The sequence below is a fragment of the Scyliorhinus torazame genome, chromosome 19 (genome assembly GCF_047496885.1).
Source record: "Scyliorhinus torazame isolate Kashiwa2021f chromosome 19, sScyTor2.1, whole genome shotgun sequence".
Lineage (NCBI taxonomy): Eukaryota > Metazoa > Chordata > Chondrichthyes > Carcharhiniformes > Scyliorhinidae > Scyliorhinus > Scyliorhinus torazame.
Window position 1 is genome coordinate 67,815,634 of NC_092725.1, and position 23,341 is coordinate 67,838,974.

Below are 23,341 nucleotides of genomic sequence, written 5' to 3' on the forward strand. Positions count from 1 at the left end.
ACTTCTCCTTCCCTCCAGGTTCCATAAATTAATCATGTGACATTGCACCGTAGTTACATCAACATGAAGTGATTCTGATGTTAACCCTTCACTCTGTATCTCCCCCAGTCTTTATCCCAATTATATACATCCTCCCACATCTCCCCCCAAAGTTTCATATCTCATAGAGATAGTTTCTGGGATGTGTTATGATCTTTGGCCAGATCCCAGAATGTTGGGGAAGATCGATTCAGGGACCAACAACGTTTTGTAAAGTAGCTAAAAGTTGAGATTCAAGACACCTGCTTTAGGAATAAGGCCATACAATTCCATGGGTTTCTGTTGCAGAGCTGAAAGTTATGTTCTTAGTTGTCTTCCCGTTAACAACTCTGACAGTGAGAAAGCATTTTATAGTGGTGAGTTTCTGTAACTGAGAAGGGATACATTAAGCTCTTCAATCTTTTTCATCAATTTATTGTGTTTCTGTACACCGCTGCCACCTTCTCTATTCGCGTGAGGACACCAAGGCGAGCTAGTCACGTGCCTCACCCATGTTCCTTTGCAAAGTTGTAGAAATTTGAGATTAGCTCTTCTGTAGAATTGAGTTATACCTGGCCACCAGACTGACTGCTGGACTCTTGCTCAACATGTTGCTATCTTCAAGTGTCCTTGATGAAGTTTGTCGAGTAACTCCAGCCAAAGTGTTCCCAGGATGACCAGTCGGTCATTTAAAAACAAAGAGACCATCAATGATTTTGAGATTCTTTCTCTGTTCAAAGTACTAACATAGTATTAGGTTTGTAGGAGTATAATCTAGCCATGTGGTCAAATAGTATTCCTCTATATGAATACATTCATCATCCTGCTGTTGTGTTTGTTTAATCTCCTGGAGCTTCTTTTCAGTAGCCAGTAAGCATTTGATAATGTGAGAAGTGTTTGCTTGAATGTATTCAGTCACTGAATTGTATCTCATTTGTCTGAAATGTTGAAATGCAGAAGACATCTTTGCAATTTTGTTTGGATTAAAAAGAGTGACTAAAAATCATTTTCAATTTTAAATTGCAGTCCCATCACATAATCTAAGAACTTCTCGCAAGCATATGTCACTGCCAATGCTTCCTTCTCAATTGCTGCATGAGTTGGTTTGCATCTGTGAGTGAACTTGAGAAAAATAAACTAGTTTGCTTTTACCATCAATTTGTTCTTGGAACAAAATTGCACCCAGACCTATTGATGATTCATGTGCTGCTACTATGGTTGGCAGTTCTTGATCGTAGTGCGCTAGAATTTCAGGTGAAATTAAAGATTTTTTTATCTTGTCAAAAGCAGTTTTCTGGTCCAGATTCCAGCACCATTGTTGACCTTATCTCAATGGCCTATTGAGTTCTTCCAAATCTGGTCAGAACCAACCTACTTGATTGACTGTCCTAAGAAATCTTTGCGACTTTGTAATGTTCCTGGGTTGTGGGAACTCTATAATCACTTTACTTTTCTATGGGTCATAGCTGTTATTCCTGAAGCTAGTACAGTGTGCCCTAGGAATTTAATCATGGGCTTTTCAAATTCATACTTCTCATTCAATTCCTGTCGATCTTTGAGGACTGCTCTCAATCTTTGGTCATGTTCTTTGTTTTAGAAACCGTGTACATGTATGTTGTTCATATGGCATATTACTTTCTCTGTGCCTTCTCGGGTCTGAAACATTGATTTGATTTAGATTTATTGTCATGTGTACCAAGGTACAGTGAAAAGTATTATTCTGCATACAGGAATATCATTCCATACATGAAAAACATAGGGCATGCTATAAAATACGTAATGCAAATACATAGGCATAGACATCAAGTGAAACATATGGAGTGTAGTGCGACAACAGTAAAGAAGATGCATAGAAATCAGTTCAGTCCATAGGAGGGCCATTCTGGAGTCTGGTAACAGCAGGGAAGAATTTGTTTTTAAATCTGTTTGTGTTCTCAAATTTGTATCTTCTGCCTGATGGATGATGGAAGGGGTGGAGAGGTCTTTGATTATGCTGCCCGCTTTCTCAAGGCAGCGGGAATTGTGGACAGAGTCTATGGATGGGAGGCGGGTTCGCTTGATGGACTGGGCTCTGTTCAGAGCTCTCTGTAGTTTCTTATGAGGTGTGTACGACACTCCACTTCCTGAAGTCGATGACCAGCTCCTCAGTTTTGCTGACATTGAGAGAGAGATTGTTGTCGTTTCACCATACCATGAGGTTCTCTGTCTCCCTCCTGTACTCTGATTCATGATTGTTTGAGATCCGATCCACTACGGTCGTGTAATCAGCAAACGTAAATTCATGAAATTTACAGTGCAGAAGGAGGCCATTCGGCCCATCGGGACTGTACCGGCTCTTGGTCAACACCTCCACCCTATCCCCATAACCCAGTAACCCAACCCAACACTAAGGGCAATTTTGGACACTAAGGGCAATTTATCATGGCCAATCCACCTATCCTGCACATCTTTGGAATGTGGGAGGAAACCGGAGCACCCGGAGGAAACCCACGCACACACTGGGAGGATGTGCAGACTCCGCACAGACAGTGACCCAAGCCGGAATCGAACCGGGGACCCTGGAGCTGTGAAGCAATTGTGCTATCCACAATGCTACCATAGATGGAGTTGGAGCCGAATTCTGCCACACAGGTCATGTGTGTATAAAACGTATAGTAGGGGGCTACGTACGCAGCCTTACGGGGCCCTGGTATTGAGGTTTATCATGGAGGAGGTGTTGTTATTTATCTTTATTGATTGTGATCTGTGGGTCAGGAAGTCGAGGATTCAGTTGAAGAGGGAGGAGCCAATCCCAGGTTTTGGAATTTGGATATGAGCTTGACTGGGATTATGGTGTTGAAGGCGGAGCTGTAGTCAATGAGTATGAGTCTGACCTAGGAGTCCTTGTTGTTGAGATGCTCCACGGATGAATGTAGGACCAGAGAGAAAGTGCCTACTATGGACCGGTCGTGGAATGTGAATTGCAGTGGATCAAGGCATTCTGGGAGTATGGAGTAGATGTGTCTCATGACCAACTCTCGAAGCATTTCATAATGATAAATGTCAAGGCCACCGGATGGTGGTCGTTTTGGCATGTTGCCTCGTTCTTTGGCACTAGTATGATGGTGGTATTCTTGAAGCAGGTGGGAACCTCGGAACGTAGTAGGGATCAATTGAAGATGTCTGCGAACACACCCACCTGGTGGTCCACGCAGGACGGGATCTCAGTGCCCGACCAGAGACTCCGTCAGGACCCATTACTTTTGTAGGTTCAATAAAGCCGATCTGACTTCTGAGGCTGTCGAAGTAGGTATGGGTGTTTCCAAGGCTGTTGGGCAACTGTTTTTGGCTTTGTGCTTGGAACAAGCATAGAATGCATTGAGTTCACTGGGCGGGGTGCTCTGTTGCCAGATATTATCTATGGAATTCCTTGCCCAGTGAAGCAGTTGAAGCTCCTTCATTAAATGTTTTTAAGATAAAGATAGATAATTTGTTGAAGAATAAAGGGATTAAGGGTTATTGTGTTCGGGCCGGAAAGTGGAGCTGAGTCCACAAAAGATCAGCCATGATCTCATTGAATGGCGGAGCAGGCTCGAGGGGCCAGATGGCCCACTCCTGCTTCTAGTTCTTATGTTCTTATATTCTACTCGGCTTTGCTTTGTAACCCGTTATATTGTTTAAGCCTTGCCACAACCGACAAGAGTGCGTGTCATTAGTCTGTGACTCTAGCTTAGTCTGGTATTGTCTCTTGGTCGCCCTGATGGCTTTGCGGAGGTCGTACGTGGATTTCTTGTATAGGTCAGCCTGTCTTGAACAGGTCAGACCTGGACTTCAGTAGGGATTGGATTTCCCGTTTAAACCAGTTGGGGAACACACATACTACCTTCTTTAGCATGCCATCTTTGACACACTTACTGATGAAGTCTGTGATGGTGATGGCATACCCGTCTAGGTTGGCTGCTGAGTTCTTGAATATGGACCAGTTCCAAACAGTCCATTGCCTCGGACCAGCATTGCCCGACCATCTTAACCGGATTCTTCTGCTTAAGTTTCTGCTTGTATGCCGGGAGAAGGAGCAGCGTCTTGTGGTCTGATTTTCCAAAGTACGGTAGAGGGATGGATAGGTAGGCGCCCTTGTTGTTTGTGTACCAGTGGTCCAGGATGCTGGGGGACCTGGTGGGACAGGAGATGCGTTGGTGGAATTTTGGCAGTACACTCTTGAGGTTGGCCTGGTTGAGGTTCCTGGCCACGATGAACAAGGAAGATGACGTCTGGCGGGATCCTGGAAGCTGATTGCGATTTTGTGGGGGCATGCTCGCGATCCAGTCGGGCCCCGAGGTTCTGCGAAGATGGGTCTACTTTTCAGCGTGTTCTGTCGGATATTATGATGTGCAATATCTCTGGTGCACTGCGATTCTGGCTGGTGATCTATGAAAGCAATAATGATTGAATGGCATGTTAAAAGTGGTCCATAGTCTGCATTCTTTTTCCAGAGGCAAATTCAAAACGTTGCTTTTTACATCTAATTTGGTGAATAGGGTACCTTTAGCTAATTTGGCAAGACACTCATCCACTGATGCCATCGGGTGGATCTCGCATTCCACTGATTTGTTTAATTGAGTCAAATCAACAGGCTTTGGGACTCTGCCCATTCCAGAACATCATTTTGTCTGCATGGTTATTGGAGAGGAAACCTCCTGATGTAACTGCTCAATTTCACTTTTGACTTTGTCCAGGAGTGGGTGAGGGACTTTTCTTGGTGTGAAGAGACAAATTGGTTTTGCATCAGCTCTTCAGGTTGCATGATATTTGGTCTTCAGCTTTCCTCAACCTGTAAATAATGCTGAAAATGCATTTAAGAGTGTCGCTGTACTGCTCACAGCAGCTTAAACTTCTTTGTAATCCAGCCTCAATTGTAAGCATGTGTTCTAGCTCAATAATGATGATTTTTGGTTCTGTATAACATCCAGAGTTTCATTGATTTCTCCATCCTGCATTTTAATCTTGCCAATGTGGTGATATGTCTGTAAGTAATATCATAGGTAAAGACACACCATGCGGTCTCAAGACAGTGGTCATGTGACTCGGCACAGTGGGGGCACACCTGGCCATCACCAGATGGTTATAAAACAGATAAGTGGACAGTTGTGCTAGGGTAACCTCAGAGGAGTTCAAAGAAACTCCATGATAATTTGCTCTGCAACAGATCGTTATCTTACCACGTATTATTCAGTAAAGATCCTGGTCTGGACAAGTCAAGTTGTTTTGTACATTCCTTGCTAGACATCGAAAACCGAATACAACAGCCAAGTGTTGACTTATGACTTTCAGTCCTGCCAGAATCTTGTAGCTGGATGGATGAATGTGGTTGAGCTATTTTACTTTGTCAGCTAAGACTGAAACACCAGTCCCTGTGAATAATTTTGAAAATCTGTGGGGTGTCCATCCACTTCTAGTTTAATGCGGCAGTAATTAGTTTTTGTTACATTCGCTTCCTAGGTGAGTTATTTGCCTTTTCTATGGCTCTTACACTTCTTGAATCTGGTTTGGCCTTCTTATGTTTTTTCTTTCTTTTTGCAGGATGCCTGTTTTAGATCGTCATTTTAAAATGTTCTAACTTTCGCCAGTTGTGACACTCTGCTCCCCCGCAGGGCGTTCTTCCTGCTTGCGCAGATTTTCCTCTATACCGAGAGCATTTCAATATGGTGGTTGGCGTTCTTGTCCCCAATTTTCACAGGCTTTTGTCTTAGTACTTTCCCTCTTATGTGGGCTGGATTCTCCCCCCGCCACGCCACCTTTCAGCCTCGACCTGCTGGCGGGATTCTCCGTTACGTTGGCCTGTCAATGGGGTTTCCCAGTGTGGGGCAGCCCCACGCCGTCGGGAAACCCCGGGGCGCCGACAAAATGGAGATTCACGCTGGCGGAGAATCCCACCCATGGTCTTTCCCTCTTCTGTTCAAAATTTTAAATGTTCCCATGGGACATCACTTTCCACGAGAATAGCTGCTCTATTTAGTTTTCTGAGCTCAGTCTGTCCACAATTTGTACTCTCTTAGTGAGAGTTAAATTCTCTCCTGTTTGCAAGAGATCTGATGCAGCTTCATCTAATACCCCAACTGAATTGCGATTGCAATATAATGAATCTCTCAGTATTCTGTAGTCACAATTTTCAGCTAGCCTGTATAGATCATTGATGGTCGAATCCATGCATCCACCCTTTTTCTTTTAATACATTTTGTTCATTCAGTGATTAGATTTTATCAAATGCTGCTGAAATACAAAGCAAATGCCTGGAGAGGACTGTATCATAAGACCTTGAATTTCCCCTCCCATGGAGAACTGCGTTTTATCCATCTTATATTCATTCCTGAAATGAAGCTCATTACTGATGGCAGCCAAAGCCCTGTGCCCAATTCCCCTGACTTCATGAACAGCAAAATGTTGAACTTAATTCATCTTATGTATATTTATGCAATTCATTTACAGTGAGGCATTTATTACAGTTAAAACAAGAATCTAAGCTGCCAAGTAACATCATTAAGTTTAATGTGCAAACTTCACTAAGCAAAATTATTGGAGAAAAACACATTGGTTCAAAGGGTTGCTTACAAACAAATGGATACTCTGAAAAAAAAATTAAGAGAAAAGTAACACTGATTTCTTATAGATGACGGTGAAGATAGCTGTGTGGTGGTAGAAATTGAAAGACTTCCCTATCAAAAGCCCTTTCTAGGTGGCTACAAACATAAGCTCACAGGAACAGAATTCCATCATGCAGGAACACAGACTCCACACAAAAGGAGAACAAACTGCCGTTGTGTGGAGAGGTTCTGCAGGGAGACACAGGTAGAGTGAACTTTGGTTGTGTGATATGTTTGATTTAATAATAATAAAACCTTAATCTATTATTTTGTTTTGTTCAAAGTTTATTATTTTTATGAAAAATTATTTTCTGTAATAACCCTCACAAGACCGATGGGGACAACCTGATTGATCTGGTATTCCCAGGCAGTCTCTCATCCAAGTACTAACCAGGCCTGCATCTGCTTAGCTTCCGAGATCAGGCATTTTCAGACTAGTATGGCCGTAGGCGTAAAGTCGTCATAGACCCAGATGACCCTTTGAGAGGGAGAGCTGACTGATGGTGATCACCACACCTCAGGCAAGAGACAAGGCTCAGATGGTGGGGCCTTCAATGAATAACCTCAGCTGGTAGGGGACTTGAACCCACACTGCAGGCCTTCCTCTGCATCACGAACCAGCTGTCTAACCAACTGAGCTAAACACAAGGGGCTCATGGAATACGAGCTTCCCAGCTAATCACAGAGGCCCATCAGCTGGGGCTCATAGAAATCACTTCATAATAGCCGACATGATTGGTAGTCCCGGTTGGGATCTTTGTGCTGTATGCCGGGTTGCGCCATTTTCTTTTGGCAGAAAATAAATTGCCTTTTGGATTTATCTTCTCGGGTCTCCTGAGCTATTATATTTTCAAAATCCTTTACCTATCAGGAGCCTCTTTGGTAATGGATATGCCGTTTCAATGCTAATTTCAACCCTTCTATTTTAAATCGTGGCTAAAAAGTCATAAAAAATAGTGAGGACATTTGTTTTAATTTTCCATTCCCTAGATGAAATACTGTATACCACGTAAATCCAGCCAATAAATTGTTGAGAACGTTTTGTCCTACTGGAATAGGTGAAGTGACAGGAGGCACTGTCATTTTGATTTTGACACTAAGATGAGCTTCCTACCACCATCTCTACGATCTCCTGTTTCTCCCTCCATAATATCATCAACTCCGTCCTTGCCTCTAGACTATATTCCTAGACAATGCTATTTTAATGCACTCCTGGCCACCCTCTCACATTCTACCCTTGGGAAACTTAAGGTAGTTCAAACTCTGCTGCCCTTGCCCCTATCTGTACTAATTCCTGCTCTCCTATCTCTCCTGTACTCATTGATCTACATTGATTCCCACACAAGCTGTGCCTCAATTTTAAAAGGTCTGGTTGATTGACACTTTAATTGGCCTGTGGTAAAAACAATCATTATGAATGACTTATTTTTAAATCTTTTTTAACGTGTATTGTCACTGTAAGGTTAATTGGTTCTACACTGTATACAGAGCACACAAGTGTGTGAATGGGGTTAATTGCCATAGCTTGTCATGGGGATACGAAAGGGCATGGGAATGGGAGGAGGGGCATAGTTTAGCATGGGGAGCATGGGTATGACATTTTTGTGCTTACTTTTAAAAAGGTTTCCTCATCTGGACCATGGTCACAACACTTTTGAGGTGCCATATACCACAACTTTGAAACTTGTCCAACTCCGTGAAATTTGTCGAGGATGAGGACATGCCTATCCCTGCAGTGGAGCTGTCCAGCTCAGGACTGGAGATTGCAGGCTTGCAACCTGAACCAGCCCGCACCCTTAAACAGCACTGTTGAAAATCAGAAACTCAGAGAATGGAGTCAGGAATCCCATAATTGACCCCTGGCCACGATTTCCATGAAAATCCAGTCTTAAGTTATGGAATTCCTTTCATAAATATTTCTGTCTCTCTTTCCTCTTTTAAGACATACCTTACAGGAAATGTCTTTAACTAATCAGCTCTAATATTGCCTTATGTGACTCTGTCATATTTTGCTTTGTGATGGTCTTGGGAAGTGCCTTGGGATGTTTATTTCATTAAAGGTGTCAAATAAATATAAGTTCCTATTTTTCTTTGGTGTGCTTTTGACTATTAATGTGCTGGCTGCTTGCCAGTCTTGGAAAATTGGTTCTATTGTTTCCAGAGTAAATTAACATAATTAGTAACGGTTGGAAAAAAGCAATCTGTTCATGAGGAAAACAAGTGGATTCATCATTTTGTTCTCTACAAATTTCACTTCTGCCTTGTGCAAATTTACACAATAAATGTTACCTTTTCTATTTAGACAATTTCTGACAAGAAACAGCATCAACAAACAACAAATCACACCTCCACACAGATGACCAAAATTGGCTGTTACGTGTCCAACATCACAGATAAATTGATTACTCCAGGAAGGTATTTCACTGCTGCAGAATACCATGCCTGTCGGTTGAAAGCGGTGGGTTTTAATTAAGTTTATTGGCTATATTGTAAGCTACTTTTAAATTTCTAGATCAGATACCTAGCTGCATAATCTATGGAACTTTGGTTCCACAGATGACAAGTCAACTATCAATTTGTTGATCTAGTTGCACCAAATAATGGATAATATATTTGTTGATCTAGTTGCACCAGATAATGGATAATAATTATATTTAACATGTTTAATGTTACTGTGTCACAATGTTGTATTTGGCCAACAATAGCATATGTGGTGAATATCTATTTTTAAAACATCAAGCTTAAATTAAATGACCCCACACGGATGGAGAGAAGATCAGCGTCCACAGCTATTTTTTGTGCAGCCCTTTTGAGTTTTGCTGCCTGATTGTCAGTGCCGTAGCCTGTTTCTAAATGTCTGAATGCCTTTTCAGGTGCTTGAATTCTTATCATAACGCCTCTCGATCTGTATTAGAAACTTGTCACGCTCGCAGATTAAAAGAGAAGGAAGCTGTCGTTAATAAGATAGATTTATTTACATATTTAGAATTGCACCATCTTACTCCCAGTGCAATTCTATTTGGGAGGATTTGTCTCACCAGGCCCTGAGTTAAGCCTGCTTTTATATTTGCTCATAATGAGCCCCAGGTGGTTGGACTCTGCCCCCTACCTGGGGAGCTCGTACTCCACAAGTCCAAGGGGGAGATCAGTGATTGTTTCCACATGGTGCTAGTGGGGGTTTTGACAGTTTTCCAACACAACACTGAAAAGTGTATTTTCAAATACCCAGGAAAACTAATTTATTGATCAGCTTTTGGGAAAAGCAACTTTCAAACAGCAGGTTGACCATTCTTTATCTGAAGACCTCTTTTTATTTAAACACTTGATAATGTATACAGCTTTTAAAAAATAAATTATTAAAAATAAATGTTATTCCAACTTCATTCCTTCGAAAAAATAGTTTTATAAAAACCCCAAAACTTGCAGCCATGAGTGCAAGGCCTAGGATCAGTTAACTTTGCAGCAATAGTGGAGGAAATAGATCATAGAATTTACAGTGCAGAAGGAGGCCTTTCGGCCCATCGGGTCTGCATCGGCCCTTGGAAAGAGCACCCTACTTAAGCCCACGCCTCCATCCTATCCCGGAACCCATTAAGCCCACCTAACCCCGAACGATGCACCGCCGAGAAACACGTGGCTCGACAACTAGAAAATGCAGCCCATAGTGTGCTGTCACCATTTATCTGAAGGGCAATATTTCATAATCCAGCAAATGATAATCAATTGGAGTTCAAAAGGCTTCTTATAAAATTCCATATGTGAAACTCATCAAGGAAACCCGTGAGTACCTGCAATCCACCTCAAGGAACTAATTGATGTTTACCCATATGTGATGTTGGTCCCTTGACACCAGCAGATTCTTGGGAAATTTCCTTCCCATCAACCAAAACAAATTATTCTAAATCTGTGTAAATCACTGCTAAAGTCATAGGGCGCAATCTAACCGATTCAGAACAGAGTCCTGGGGCTGGCGTGTTTCCCATGCTTGCAGTACCGAGAACCATCATGCTATCTACCAGGACTCTGGTTCTATTCGGGACCTCAGCGGGGAACTCCCCGACGAGGCCACACTTAGTCCCGTTTCCTGCACTGAGGAACTTGGCTTGCCGAAACGTCTCAGTGCAGGGAGAGATTGGTACGCCATTTAGAAATGGCTTCCTCATCTCTCGCTTCCTGAATCCCGCCAAAACCCCAACCCACCTATAAGGGGGTCCTTGGGGCCCCCACTCACTCCAAACCGCCCCGACACAGGGCACAGAGATCCTGTCCAGCCTGGCACCTTGGCAGTGCCACCTGGGCACCATGGAAATGCCCCGAAGCTGGATCAGGCTGAGCCCTGCACAGGAGGACATGGAGTTTACTTTATAAAAGACCTCACTCCACACTTCTTCATCCAAAATAGGCCCTGCGAAAGTGTAATGGGCAAAGAACCCGGGGACAAGGAGTCATTGAACATGTCCTCCATCAATGGAGTCAATTGGTTTGCAAACGTTTTATGAAACTCGATTGGACACCCATTGGGGCCAGGAGATTTACTTGTTTGCATCAACCCAATAAAGTATCTCCGCAGGGCTTGACAGGCCCGCTAACCCCTCCCTTCCCCCCCCCCCCCCCCCCCCCCCAACCTAGTAAAATGCCTCAAAAGCCGCATTAACATTTCCCCGGGAGGAGACCAAGCTGTCACTCATACCTAACCTGTATGATCTCCCGGGAAGCTACCTGCTGCCTCAGCTGATGGCTAAAAGATGGTTGGCCTGCTGCCAAAAGGTCTGCTTGTAAAAAAAACCCCGTCAAGCGCCACAGCAGGCTCACTGCTTTGCACGTGGACAGCAGATCAAACTGCACCTTCAGCTTCTTCCTGCTCACCAGGAGCTCTGGGGTAGGATCACACGAGTACCTGCGATCCACCAACATCTGCTGTTCCACCTTTATCTTCCTATGCATATGCCCCTTATATGATATTATCTCCCCTCGAATAACCACTTTAAGGTTTCCCAAAGCGTGGAGGGTGAGACAGACTCATTCCTGTTGAACGTGACGTCCTGCTTAATGGCCGTAGACGTATGCCCTCAGAACTCCTTATCCGCGAATAGCACTGCATGCAACCTCCACAGAGGCCGCTGAGCGGGACCCAACTCCAAAATCAAGTCCATTAAATGTGTAGCATGGTCTGAGATTACTATAGCCGAGTCCACCACCTTCCTCACCCAAGGGAGAAGAGTCCTACACACCAGAACAAAGTCCATCCTAGAATAAACCTTGTGGATCTGGGCAAAAAATGAAAATTCCTTATCTCTCGGGTGTAAAACTGCCACCGATCTGCCTCCCCCACCCGCCACATCTGCTCCATGAAAGCTAACAGTGCGTTGCTAACCCCCATGGAGCCCACAACTTAGGCCTAGAGCGATTCAGCTTAGGGTCAAGAACACAGTTTAAATCTCCTCCAAAAACCGGTTGATGTGTGTCCAGGTCAGGGATGGAAACCAACAGCTTCCTAATAAATGCCGTATTGTCCCAATTCGGCATGTATAAATTAACCAATGCCACCAACTGTCCGCCAAAGACCCAGTGACCGTCATGTATCCCGTAAGGGTCTATCATGGTTCGTAGCCGAAAAAAGAACCCGTTTGTCAATCAGAATCGACGCCATCGAACTGCCATCGAAGGCTGAATGATATACCTGACTCATCCACCCTTTCTGGAAACTGGTCTGATCCCTTACCCACAAATGAGTCTCCTGAAAAAACGTCAAATCCGCACTCAGATTCTTTAGGTGAGCAAATACTCTTGATCTTTCACTCAACATTCTCACATTCCAGCTGGCCAACTAAATCGGGGGTCTCCTATCGCACCATTCCCCACCCCACCATCTCGGAGTCAGCATTTCCATCAAAAGGGATTATAAAGCGCCTGCCCAGAGAGTACAGGCGGAACTGGTTCACAGAATCATAGAATTTACAGTGCAGAATGAGGCCATTCGGCCCATTGGGTCTGCACCGGCCGTTAGAAAAAGCACCCCAGTTAAGCCCACGCCTTCGCCCTATCCCTGCAACCCGGTAACCTCACCTAACCTTTTGAACACTCAAAGGCAATTTAACTTGGCCAATCCATTTAATCTGCACATCTCTGGACTGGGAGGAAACTGGAGCACCCAGACACAGGGAGACAGTGCAAATTCCACACAGTCACCTGAAGTCGGAATTGAACCTGGGTCCCTGGAGCTGTGAGGCAGGTTCAACAAGCTGTAGCCCCTCTCCCTCACCTCGCTCATGTTTGCTAGCTGAATTTACTGCTAGCGGGCAGCCCCAACCAGGGTATGGAAAGAAAAAAGAAAACGCTACTGCCCGATCTGGGTACAAAAAGTAAAACATAGTCCAGCACCCCTACTAAGATCAAATTATCACCACAAGCTATATATTTCCAACAATATTACATAAAACAATACCCCTCAGAACAGTTAGACCCCCACCAACCAACATATGAAAAAAAACTATCCCACCCAAGAGCAAAAAAATAACAACTATATACAAGATACCCTAATAGCCTTTCCCACCCATAATAATAAAAGTCCTCACAGACTCCAATGAACACACCAAATCCACGTTTTTTTAACAAAGGCATCAGTGTCCTCAAAATACTAGTCTTTCGACTCATAGGTAACCTAAACTCTTGCCAGATACACCACCCCAAACTGAACATCATTCTTGTACAAGATAGTCTTAACCTTATTGAAAGCCACCCGCTTCCTCCCCAGTTCAGCTCCGATGCCTTGATAGAGCCTGGTGAGGTTACCTTACTATTTTGGTAGCATTGTGGATAGCACAATTGCTTCACAGCTCCAGGGTCCCAGGTTCGATTCCGGCTTGGGTCACTGTCTATGCGAAGTCTGCACATCCTCCCCGTGTGTGCGTGGGTTTCTTCCGGGTGCTCCGGTTTCCTCCCACAGTCCAAAGATGTGCAGGTTAGGTGGATTGGCCATGCTAAAGTGCCCTGAGTGTCCAAATTTGCCCTTAGTGTTGGGTGGGGTTACTGGGTTATGGGAATAGGGTGGAGGTGTGGACTTGGGTAGGGTGCTCTTTCCAAGAGCTGGTGCAGACTCGATGGGCCGAATTACCTCCTTCTGCACTGTAAATTCTATGATAATCTATGATAATTTCCAATCCCAGTGTTCCTTGGCCCACTTAAAGTCTTGCTCCTTCTCCTGAAAGCTGTGAAACCTAACGATGACTGCCCCGGTGGTTCATTAGATCGAGGCCGGAGTGTTCAATGGACTCTATCTAGTTCTGGAGGGGTCATGGGTCCCCCCTCCTCCCAACACCGAGTACTACACAGTGGGGTCAGACCTTCCCCACCCTCCCCCACGACTTTGAGGTTCTGCCTCATCGAACGGTTCCCCAGTTCGACCACCTTTGCCCTTAGAATCTTGTTCTTCTTAGCCACCAGGGAGATCTCGGCCTCCAGCAAGGCAACTTGCTCACTGTTCTTCGACAGAGCCTTCTCCATGCCCTCTAACACCTCGCCATGCTCCTTCATTGTCTCCGAGGTCTTCTCCAACTTGCCTCAGAAGGGACCCAGGGCATCCTCAATCGGAGGGTTCGAACATCACCGTCCACTGTTTCTCAAATTGCTTATCGATCTCCGTTGATAGCCCATCATCAAGCATGCCCACTATGACCGGAGCAGCCGCAGGCACTGGAGCAACATCCACCATTTTCTCCATGGAGGAGCTATGCAAAGCCTCCAAGTCTGTTGACGAATCTCCATCTGCAGGTTTCTTAGCCCCAGCCTTTCTTGGCATCTTTCTGATACAGGCACCTTCTATCTTCAGATGGCTAGGTTTTTTCCACAAGAACACCCTGCAAACCAGGCAGAAATGGCCAAAAACAAGTACCCTGGTGGGAGCTATCTGGTGCGCGACCTTTCCCTACATGCCGCCATCAGAAGTCCCCGTGAAATTCTATTTGAAGGTTGATCTGAAGGGGAGAATTGAATATGTTATTAGGTCACTCTGTACTGTCAATTATTAAACAGCTTGCAGTTTGTACAGATTTGTGGCAATTGATAAGCTATTGTGATAGCAGTGCAGAAATAAACTTTTACAAAATCCATTCGAGAAAATGTCAGCATTAATGGAAACCTACTATTTACTGATGTGCGATCTGATGTTTAGCTATACTGATTGTTTCTCTTTTAGGTAATTGTGCTGCAGACCTACTGTAGACGCTGGGCTGCGAAGAATTATGTCCAGCAACTGAGGATGCAAAGGAATAGGAGGGTGCAATGGGAACAGGAGCAAGAACTGAAAGTTAAATTGGAAAAGCAAAGTTATATAAAGAGGCAGTATGAAAGAAGGATGAATCCAAAGACAAAAGAAGATTTTGATCTACTTTTTCATGCATTAGAAGGTATGTTGTGGCTTCAAGGCAGGCATTGATCTTGCCACCTGTAGTAAGTGTGCAATCCTTTTTATTATAAATGTTAGTGTATGCTTAAATTCAAAACTCTTGGCCGAGATCTTCCGCTCCTGATTGTGTCGGGTGGGTTCGGCAACGGGAGAGGAAAATATTGTGAGAACAGCCAAATCACGTTTTATGTTGCAGTAAACAGGTGATGCAATTGTCCCCTCCCCATATCAGTGACTGGGCTCATTTACCAACATTGAATGTCGGAAACATCGTTTGCGTTCATTAACAGGCCCTTACGCCTGAATCATTCCCACCCTCCCCAGACAGAAAATCTATTCACGTTGGCGTAAGGGCAGGGTGGCATGAAACATGACTGGTCTCCCAATGCGTGCACCTGACGAGCAGACCTCCCAGGGGAGCTCAGGTGAGTGCATCGCTGAGGGGAGAGGGAGAAAGTCATGCCCTGCAACTGCCCCTGTCAGTGCCGGGGCAGTGCTGAGGGGGGAGCAGTTTCCATGGTCATAGATCATAGAATTTGCAGTGCAGAAGGAGGTAATTCGGCCCATCGAATCTGCACCGTCCCTTGGAAAGAGCACCACACGTAAGCCCACATCTCCACCCTATCCCAGTAACCCCACCTAATCTTTTTTGGACACTAGGGGCAATTTAGCATGGCCAGTCCACCTAACCTACACATCTTTGGACTGTGGGAGGAAACCAGAGCACCTGGAGTAAACCCACGCAGACATGGGGAGAACGTGCAGACTCCGCACAGACAGTGACCCAAGACGGGAATCGAACCTGCGACCCTGGAGCGGTGAAGCAACTGTGCTAACCACTGTGCTACCGTGCTGCCCGACAGTGAACTTTCTGCCCTATGGTGAACTCCTTTGTGCTGCGGCGCCCTTTAAAAATGGTGCCCTGATCCTCACGTTACTAAGCTGCTGGCGGGACGGGCAAATCAGAGGCCGCCTTGATGCAGGGACCTGCACCTTGATACTATTTTTTCCAAGTCCTGCGCAAGATGACGGAGAAAGCCATTGTGAACAATGGCTCTTTCAGAGGCTCAGAAGTTTTTGGGGGTGGAGAATGTCACACGTAGTACTTTATGGGCAGAAACAAAACGCAGACTGTTAGATTTGGAAAAAACATTGCAGTTAACCTTATCTGATAAAATGCGAAAAGATGACGTAATTATGGTGGTGGTTAAGCATTTAAAGTTGCCTGAGATAGAATTTGACTCATTGGAAATGGCAAAAATTCAGTTGCAAATTAAACAAATGGGACATCAGAAATAATTAAAGCGGCTGGAATACGAGAGTGAGAGAGAGGAAAAAGAAAAGGAGTGAGAAGAAAGGAGAAAAGAAAGAATAGCCCTAGCAGAACAAAAAGATAAAGAGAGGGAGTTTGAACTTCAGAAAATGGCCATGAAATATGACAATCAGTTAAAATTGGCAGATGTAAAGGGAAACGTACAGTTGGAGGAGATGGATGAGGAGAATGAGACAGAGCGAAGATGTGGTGAGGGACTTCTGGGTCGCGGCGATGCGGAAGCTCCCGCAGAAACGGACTTTTGGGCCCGCTAACGGAGCCCCAACGGACCTTTAAAAAAAAAAAACCAACACGTGGGGAAGAACGGAGGAAGCCCCCTACAGCCCTGCATGGACCGGACCCGCAGTGAAACGGCAAGGAAAGCGGCCCTGGAGCAGCGGGAGAAGAAAGAAGAAAAAAACAAAATGGCGGCACCCACGGACAGAGAGGAGATGGAAGAGTTCATCAAGGGCTGCTTCGAGGAGCTGCGTAAGGAGATGGTGGCGCCTATACTGGCAATGGTGGAAAAACTTGGAGCAACCCAGAAAGCCCAAGAGGTGAAGATTCAGGAGATCCAGGAAAAAGTGAGTGAGAACGGCGACGAGCTCTTGGGCCTGGCGGAGAGAGTGGAGCGGCACGAGGCGCTGCACAGGACGTGGGCGGGAAGACTCGAAGACCTGGAGTACAGATCAAGGAGAAACAACTTGAGGATCCTGGGTCTCCCAGAAGGAATGGAGGGGGCCGATGCCGCGGCATATGTGGGCACAATGATCGGGACGCTGATGGGTGTGGAGGCCCCCCCCGAGATTGCAAAAGAGCCGCCAAGGGCGATGGTGGTGAGATTTCACCGGTTTACGGACAGAGAGAGGGTCCTGAAATGGGCCAAGAAGGAACGGAGCAGCAAGTGGGACAATGCGGAGATCAGAATATACCCGGACTGGAGCGCGGAGGTCGCTAAGCGGAGAGCGGGTTTCAACCGGGCCAAAGCGGTGCTGCACCGGAAAGGGGTGAAATTTGGAATGCTGCAGCCAGCGCAACTGTGGGTTACACATAATGGCCAACACCACTACTTCGAAATGCCCGAAGAGGCGTGGACCTTTATATTAGCGGAAACATTGGACTCTAATTGAGGGTTTGTGTGGGAGGGGGGTGTTTGAGGGGTGAAGTATGATGGTTGTTGTACATAGGGGGTCAGCCACGCGCAGGAAAGGATATATGGGCCGGGGGAGAGGGACAAGGCCATGACAGGAGCAGCGCCATGGGGGGCGGGGCAGGATTTGGGAAGCGCGGGGTTTTTCCCAGGCGCGGCAAAAAAATAAATAAAAAGGGCGGGAAGGGGACAAAGGAATGTACATTGATTGGGAGAGTCCCACACGGGGGGGCTAAAGGGATGGCGGGGGAAGCCGGGGTCAGCAGGTGTCAGCTGACTTACGGGAGGGATATGGGGGGAGCAAAAAAGCTAGACGGGGATCTAGCGGGAGGGGGGGGGGGGAGGGGGGGGGGAGAGGAGGGAGGTGGGGAAGGGGGGGGGGGAAGGGTTGCTGCTGCACTGGCCGAAAGAGAACGGGACACAGAAGAGGTGGCTGGGACGGGAATCCCCCAGCTGGGGGACAGGAGAGTGAGGGAGACGCGGACAAGGGACTGGCCCAGAAAAGGAGATGGCTAGTCGGCGGGGGGGTGTTGGTGAGAGTCCCTCCAATCCGGCTGATAACGTGGAACGTCAGGGGCCTGAATGGGCCGGTGAAGCGGGCTCGAGTGTTCGCGCACTTGAAGGGACTGAAGGCAGATGTGGCAATGCTCCAAGAGACACACCTGAAGGTGGCGGACCAGGTCAGGTTAAGAAAGGGATGGGTAGGACAGGTATTTCACTCAGGATTGGACGCAAAAAATAGAGGGGTGGCAATTCTGGTGGGAAAGCATGTGTCATTTGAGGCCAAGACTATCGTAGCGGATAATGGAGGGAGATATGTGATGGTGAGCGGTAGGTTGCAAGGGACGTGGGTGGTGTTGGTAAATGTATACGCCCCGAACAAGGATGATGCTGGATTCATGAAGCGCATGTTGGGGCGCATTCCGGACTTGGAGATAGGAGGACTAATAATGGGAGGGGACTTCAATACGGTGCTGGACCCAGCACTGAACCGCTCCAGATCAAGGACGGGAAGGAGGCCGGCGGCGGCCAAGGTACTTAGGGGGTTTATGGATCAGATGGGGGGAGTGGACCCTTGGAGGTTTGCAAGACCGCAGGCCAGGGAATTTTCTTTTTTCTCTCACGTGCATAAGGCTTACTCACGGATAGATTTCTTTGTACTGGGCAGGGCGCTCATCCTGAGAGTGGGAGGGACGGAGTATTAGGCAATAGCCGTTTCGGACCATGCCCCGCACTGGGTGGAACTGGAGCTGGGAGAGGAGAGGGACCAATGGCTGCTGTGGCGGCTGGATGTGGGACTGCTGGCCGATGAGGTGGTGTGTGGGAAGGTGAGGGGGTGTATTGAAAGGTACTTGGAGGCCAACGACAACGGGGAGGTGCGAGTGGGGGTGGTATGGGAGGCGGTGAAGGCAGTGATCAGGGGAGATCAGGGCTCATAGGGAGAAGATAGAGGGAATGGAAAGGGAGAGGTTAGTGGGGGAGATCTTGCGGGTGGACAGGAGATACGCAGAGGCCCCGGTGGAAAGATTACTTGGGGAAAGGCGACGGCTCCAGACAGAGTTTGACCTGCTGACCACGGGCAAGGCGGAGGCACAGTGGAGGAAGGCGCAAGGGGCGACTTACGAGTACGGGGAAAAGGTTAGTTGGATGCTGGCGCACCAGCTCCGTAAGAGGGCGGCAGCGAGGGAAGGCCTGTTCCTGTGCTGTACATTTCTTTGTTCTTTGTTATTAGCGTAAAAATGATGTCTTGATGAGAAAATGGAGACCTGTACATATGCAGGCGGATGAAAAGTGGGCAGGAGTTCATCAAGTAGTATTGCTGGTAGGGTATAGAAAGGAGGTGTTGCGAGTTGCACATGAGGTACCAGTGGGAGGTCATTTGGGAATAAGGAAAACACAAGCTAAAATCCAGAAACATTTTTATTGGCCTGGGCTACATAAAGATGTAGTTAAATTTTGTCAATCATGAAACACATGTCAAGTGATAGGGAAACCTCAAGCAGTGATAAAACCAGCACCCTTAATACCCATTCCACCATTTGAGGAATCTTTTACAAGGGTCTTAATCAATTGTGTAGGACCGCTTCCTAAAACAAAAAGTGGGAATCAATATCTTTTGACTGTAATGGACGTGTCTACTAGGTTTCCAGAGGCCATTCCAGTACGTAATATTACAGCTAAAAGGATTGTGGAGGAGTTACTTAAATTCTTTACTAGATATGGACTACCCACAGACATTCAATCGGATCAAGGAACGAATTTTACTTCAAAGTTATTCAAAGAAGTCATGGATAGCTTAGGAATAAAACAATTTAAATCAACTGCGTACCATCCAGAATCGCAGGGAGCGTTAGAAAGGTGGCATCAGACATTAAAGACAATTTTGAGGGCGTATTGTCAAGATTATCCAGAGGATTGGGATAAAGGAATTCCATTCGTATTGTTTGCAATTAGGGATGCACCCAATGAGTCTACAAATTTAGTCCTTTTGAACTAATTTTTGGTCCTGAGGTAAGAGGACCACTTAAATTGATTAAGGAGAAATTGGTGGGTGAGAAATCAGAAATTACACTATTGGATTACGTGTCAAATGTTAGGGAACGATTAAATAGAGCAGGTGAATTGGCTAGACAACATTTGAAAGTTGCACAAAATGTGATGAAACGGGTAGCGGACAAGAAACCCAAAGTTCGTAGTTTTGCCAGTGGGGATAAAGTTTTAGTGTTGTTACCAGTGGTAGGTGAGCCTTTAAAAGGTAAGTTTTGTGGACCGTATCAGATTGAAAGGAAATTAAGTGAGGTGAATTATGTGGTAAAAACACCAGATAGATGGAAGACTCACCGAGTGTGATATGTGAATATGCTTAAAAGGTACTTTGAAAGGGAAGGAGAGAAAAAGGAGGTTTTAATGATTCTAACTCAAAGTGACATACCTCAAATTAAATTGGAAAATGAGAATGTTCTCAAAAATTGGGATGAATTGTTAAGTTACCTTCCAGAGGAAAAAGAAACTGACCTGAAAGAGTTCTTGATATCACATGGGCAAGTTTGTAGAGATAAATTGGGAAGTACTAAAATGGCTATACATGATGTAGATGTGGGAAATGCTGTTCCTATCAAACAACATCCATATAGACTTAACCCTTTAAAATTGGCACAGGTTAACAGAGAGATTGAGAGTATGCTGAAGAATGGCATAATTGAAGTGGGTTGCAGCCAATGGAGCTCACCCATAGTGATGTTACCTAAACTAGACGGTACCCAACAGTTTTGTGTGGACTATAGAAAGGTGAATGCAGTTACAAGAACGGACTCTTATCCTGTCCCACCATTGAAGGATTGCATGGAGAAAGTGGGACAATCTGCTTTTATTTACAACTTCCAGACATGGAAAGAACATTTAAAGTATCGTATGGAGTTCTTCGATCGACTTCAGGTGGCGGGTTTGGTGATGAACCTAGCCGAAAGTGAATTTGGAGAAGCCCGAATCACTTTCCTTGCGAGTTTCCGTTACCTTCAAGAAGAAGGGAAATAATGCAATCTCTTAGAATGAATGAATTTGATTGACACTTTGTGCAAATGTTTTGTGGCGTGATTACTCCACTGATGGAATTGCTGAAGAAACGTTAAAAAATTCAATGGACAGCGGACTTTCAACAGGCATTTGACTGCCTAAAAGCTGTGATCACCAATGCTCCTGTATTGGAGAATTGCAAGGGACTCTGGTCAGATTGAACTAAATTATCTGATTCTGAAGAGAAATGCCGAGGAGTAGAGGAATGGATGGATCGTGCAGAGACTTTGTTCAAAGAGACTGTCAATCGAGAAGGATTTCGGTTGGGGGAAGAAGAGCAAAGAAAAATTGACTATATTATTATACCTGTTTGCATGTGCTGTTTTTTTTTTAAATACGAAAAGGTATATTTACTGTGTACATTTCTTAGTGGATGGTGAAAAATGAAACCATCTTGAAGTTGATGGTTTTTTTTTTCTTGGGGGAGGTGTCATGCAAGAGTGCCTTTAAGAAATGGATGTGTACGCAATGCACCTTTAAGAAAACAGTGATGTCAGAGAGTGGGTGGGGCTGGGCTTTAGGTCAGCCATTTTTGCAGGTCTTTAATTTCAGTTTTGAAAAGAACCTGGCTGGTTTTGCCGAGAGCAGTTTCAAAGTAGAAAGCCAGTTGAGAAAGCAGTTTGGGTGTGTCTGTGTGTTTCCAGCGAGCTGCAAATTTTGCAGTTGGTTTTGCTGAGAGCAGCTAAAAAGTGCCTGGCTTGTTTAGCTGAGAGCAGTTTAAAAGTAGAAAACCAGTTTGCGACAGTCTCTGCCATTCTACAGAAACTATATATATCCTTTAACCTGATGTGATACTGTTTAAAGGTGTTAAGTCTCTTGGAAGTTTGAAGGACCATTTTAAGGAATGATTTACTGTTGCAATATTTTCTGAGTTATCTTTGAAGTAAGGGGTGTTAAGAGATCCAATGTTTATTTAAGATGTTAAGTTGAGTTCATGGAATAAACAGTGTTTTGTATTTATAAAACCCACGTGTCCATAATTGTAATCCCACACCTAGGGAAAAAGCCGTGTGCTCGGAAAAGCAATAAATCCATTAAAGGGTGAGGTTGGTTGAACTCCATGATACATTTTGGGGTTCTGAAAAACCTTGCCCATAACAATACGGACAAACAGGAAGTCAGGGACTCTTCACAGGAGCGGCAGCTGGTGAGCAGGCCACAGACAGGCAGCTCAGATGTAACATAGTATAAGCGCTGGAGAGAGAACAAACTCAAAATAAAGCATCTACTTCAACTGTAAGACTACAAGCTTTTTTCAGACACAAGGAATAACACATGGTGCCAGGCGACTTCAGAATGCTTACTATAAGATTACACAGGATGCAGACAAAGAAAGATCGAAATGACAAGAAAACCCGTACTGGACATTCGACGTGGGAAGACTGCGCTGATTTATTGGAATTTGTTGGAACTCCGCAGCTGAACACAACTGGTAATTTAAGTCACAGCTGAAAAGTTTTAAACAAATGTTCGACATATATATCATAGCTTATGATTTGAAAGCAGCCTCAGAAGAAATGAAAATAGCACTGCTCCTCGCAGGACATGAAGCTAGAGAAATATATAACGGCTTTAAATACTTGAAAGGTGAAGACAACACCAAATTAGAAGTAATATTGAAAAAATTTGAAGAGTACTGTAACACCAGTAACGATGCTGCTTTAAGGGACATTCAGTGCTTGGAGACCAAATTTCACAGAGAATGAGTGATGCGAAGCTCAACCAATCATTACCAGAACAGAAAGGTTTAACGCTGGAAATCGCGATTGACAAATGCAAATCACAAGAAAAAATTAACTTTAAGTGCTTACCTAGAAAAAAACGACGTTAAAGTTCTTTTCCATGGGTCTAAAATAGTTAAAATGGCACCTGAGCACATTTTAGACTGCCCGGGGAACAAAAGACACAAATCTGGTCTGCGCAGGCAACCGCAGCCGCGCATGCGCAGTTGAAATCAGCTGATTTGTGTGAAAAGAAGTTTTGGGCGCAGATCATAAGACCATAAGACATAGGAGCGGAAGTAAGGCCATTCGGCCCATCGAGTCCACTCCACCATTCAATCATGGCTGATTTCAGCTCCATTTACCCGCTCTCACTCCATAGCCCTTAATTCCTCGAGAAATCAAGAATTTATCAACTTCTGTCTTAAAGACACTCAACGTCCCAGCCTCCACCGCCCTCTGTGGCAATGAATTCCACAGACCCACCACTCTCTGGCTGAAGAAATTTCTCCTCATCTCTGTTCTAAAGTGACTCCCTTTTAT

The 23,341-nt window shown here is 45.2% G+C and overlaps 1 protein-coding gene across 5 annotated transcripts in view; it reads left to right on the forward strand.

Moving 5' to 3' along the window:
* The window catches only part of iqub (IQ motif and ubiquitin domain containing), a 101,163-nt gene that overhangs the window by 46,275 nt on the left and 31,547 nt on the right, over positions 1-23,341 (forward strand). For all 5 annotated transcript variants that reach the window (XM_072484467.1, XM_072484472.1, XM_072484469.1 and 2 more), the window contains 3 exons: positions 6,665-6,843; positions 8,941-9,096; positions 14,833-15,043. In XM_072484467.1, the coding sequence (XP_072340568.1) occupies positions 6,665-6,843; positions 8,941-9,096; positions 14,833-15,043 (546 nt within the window). The remainder of the gene's footprint in view (positions 1-6,664; positions 6,844-8,940; positions 9,097-14,832; positions 15,044-23,341) is intronic.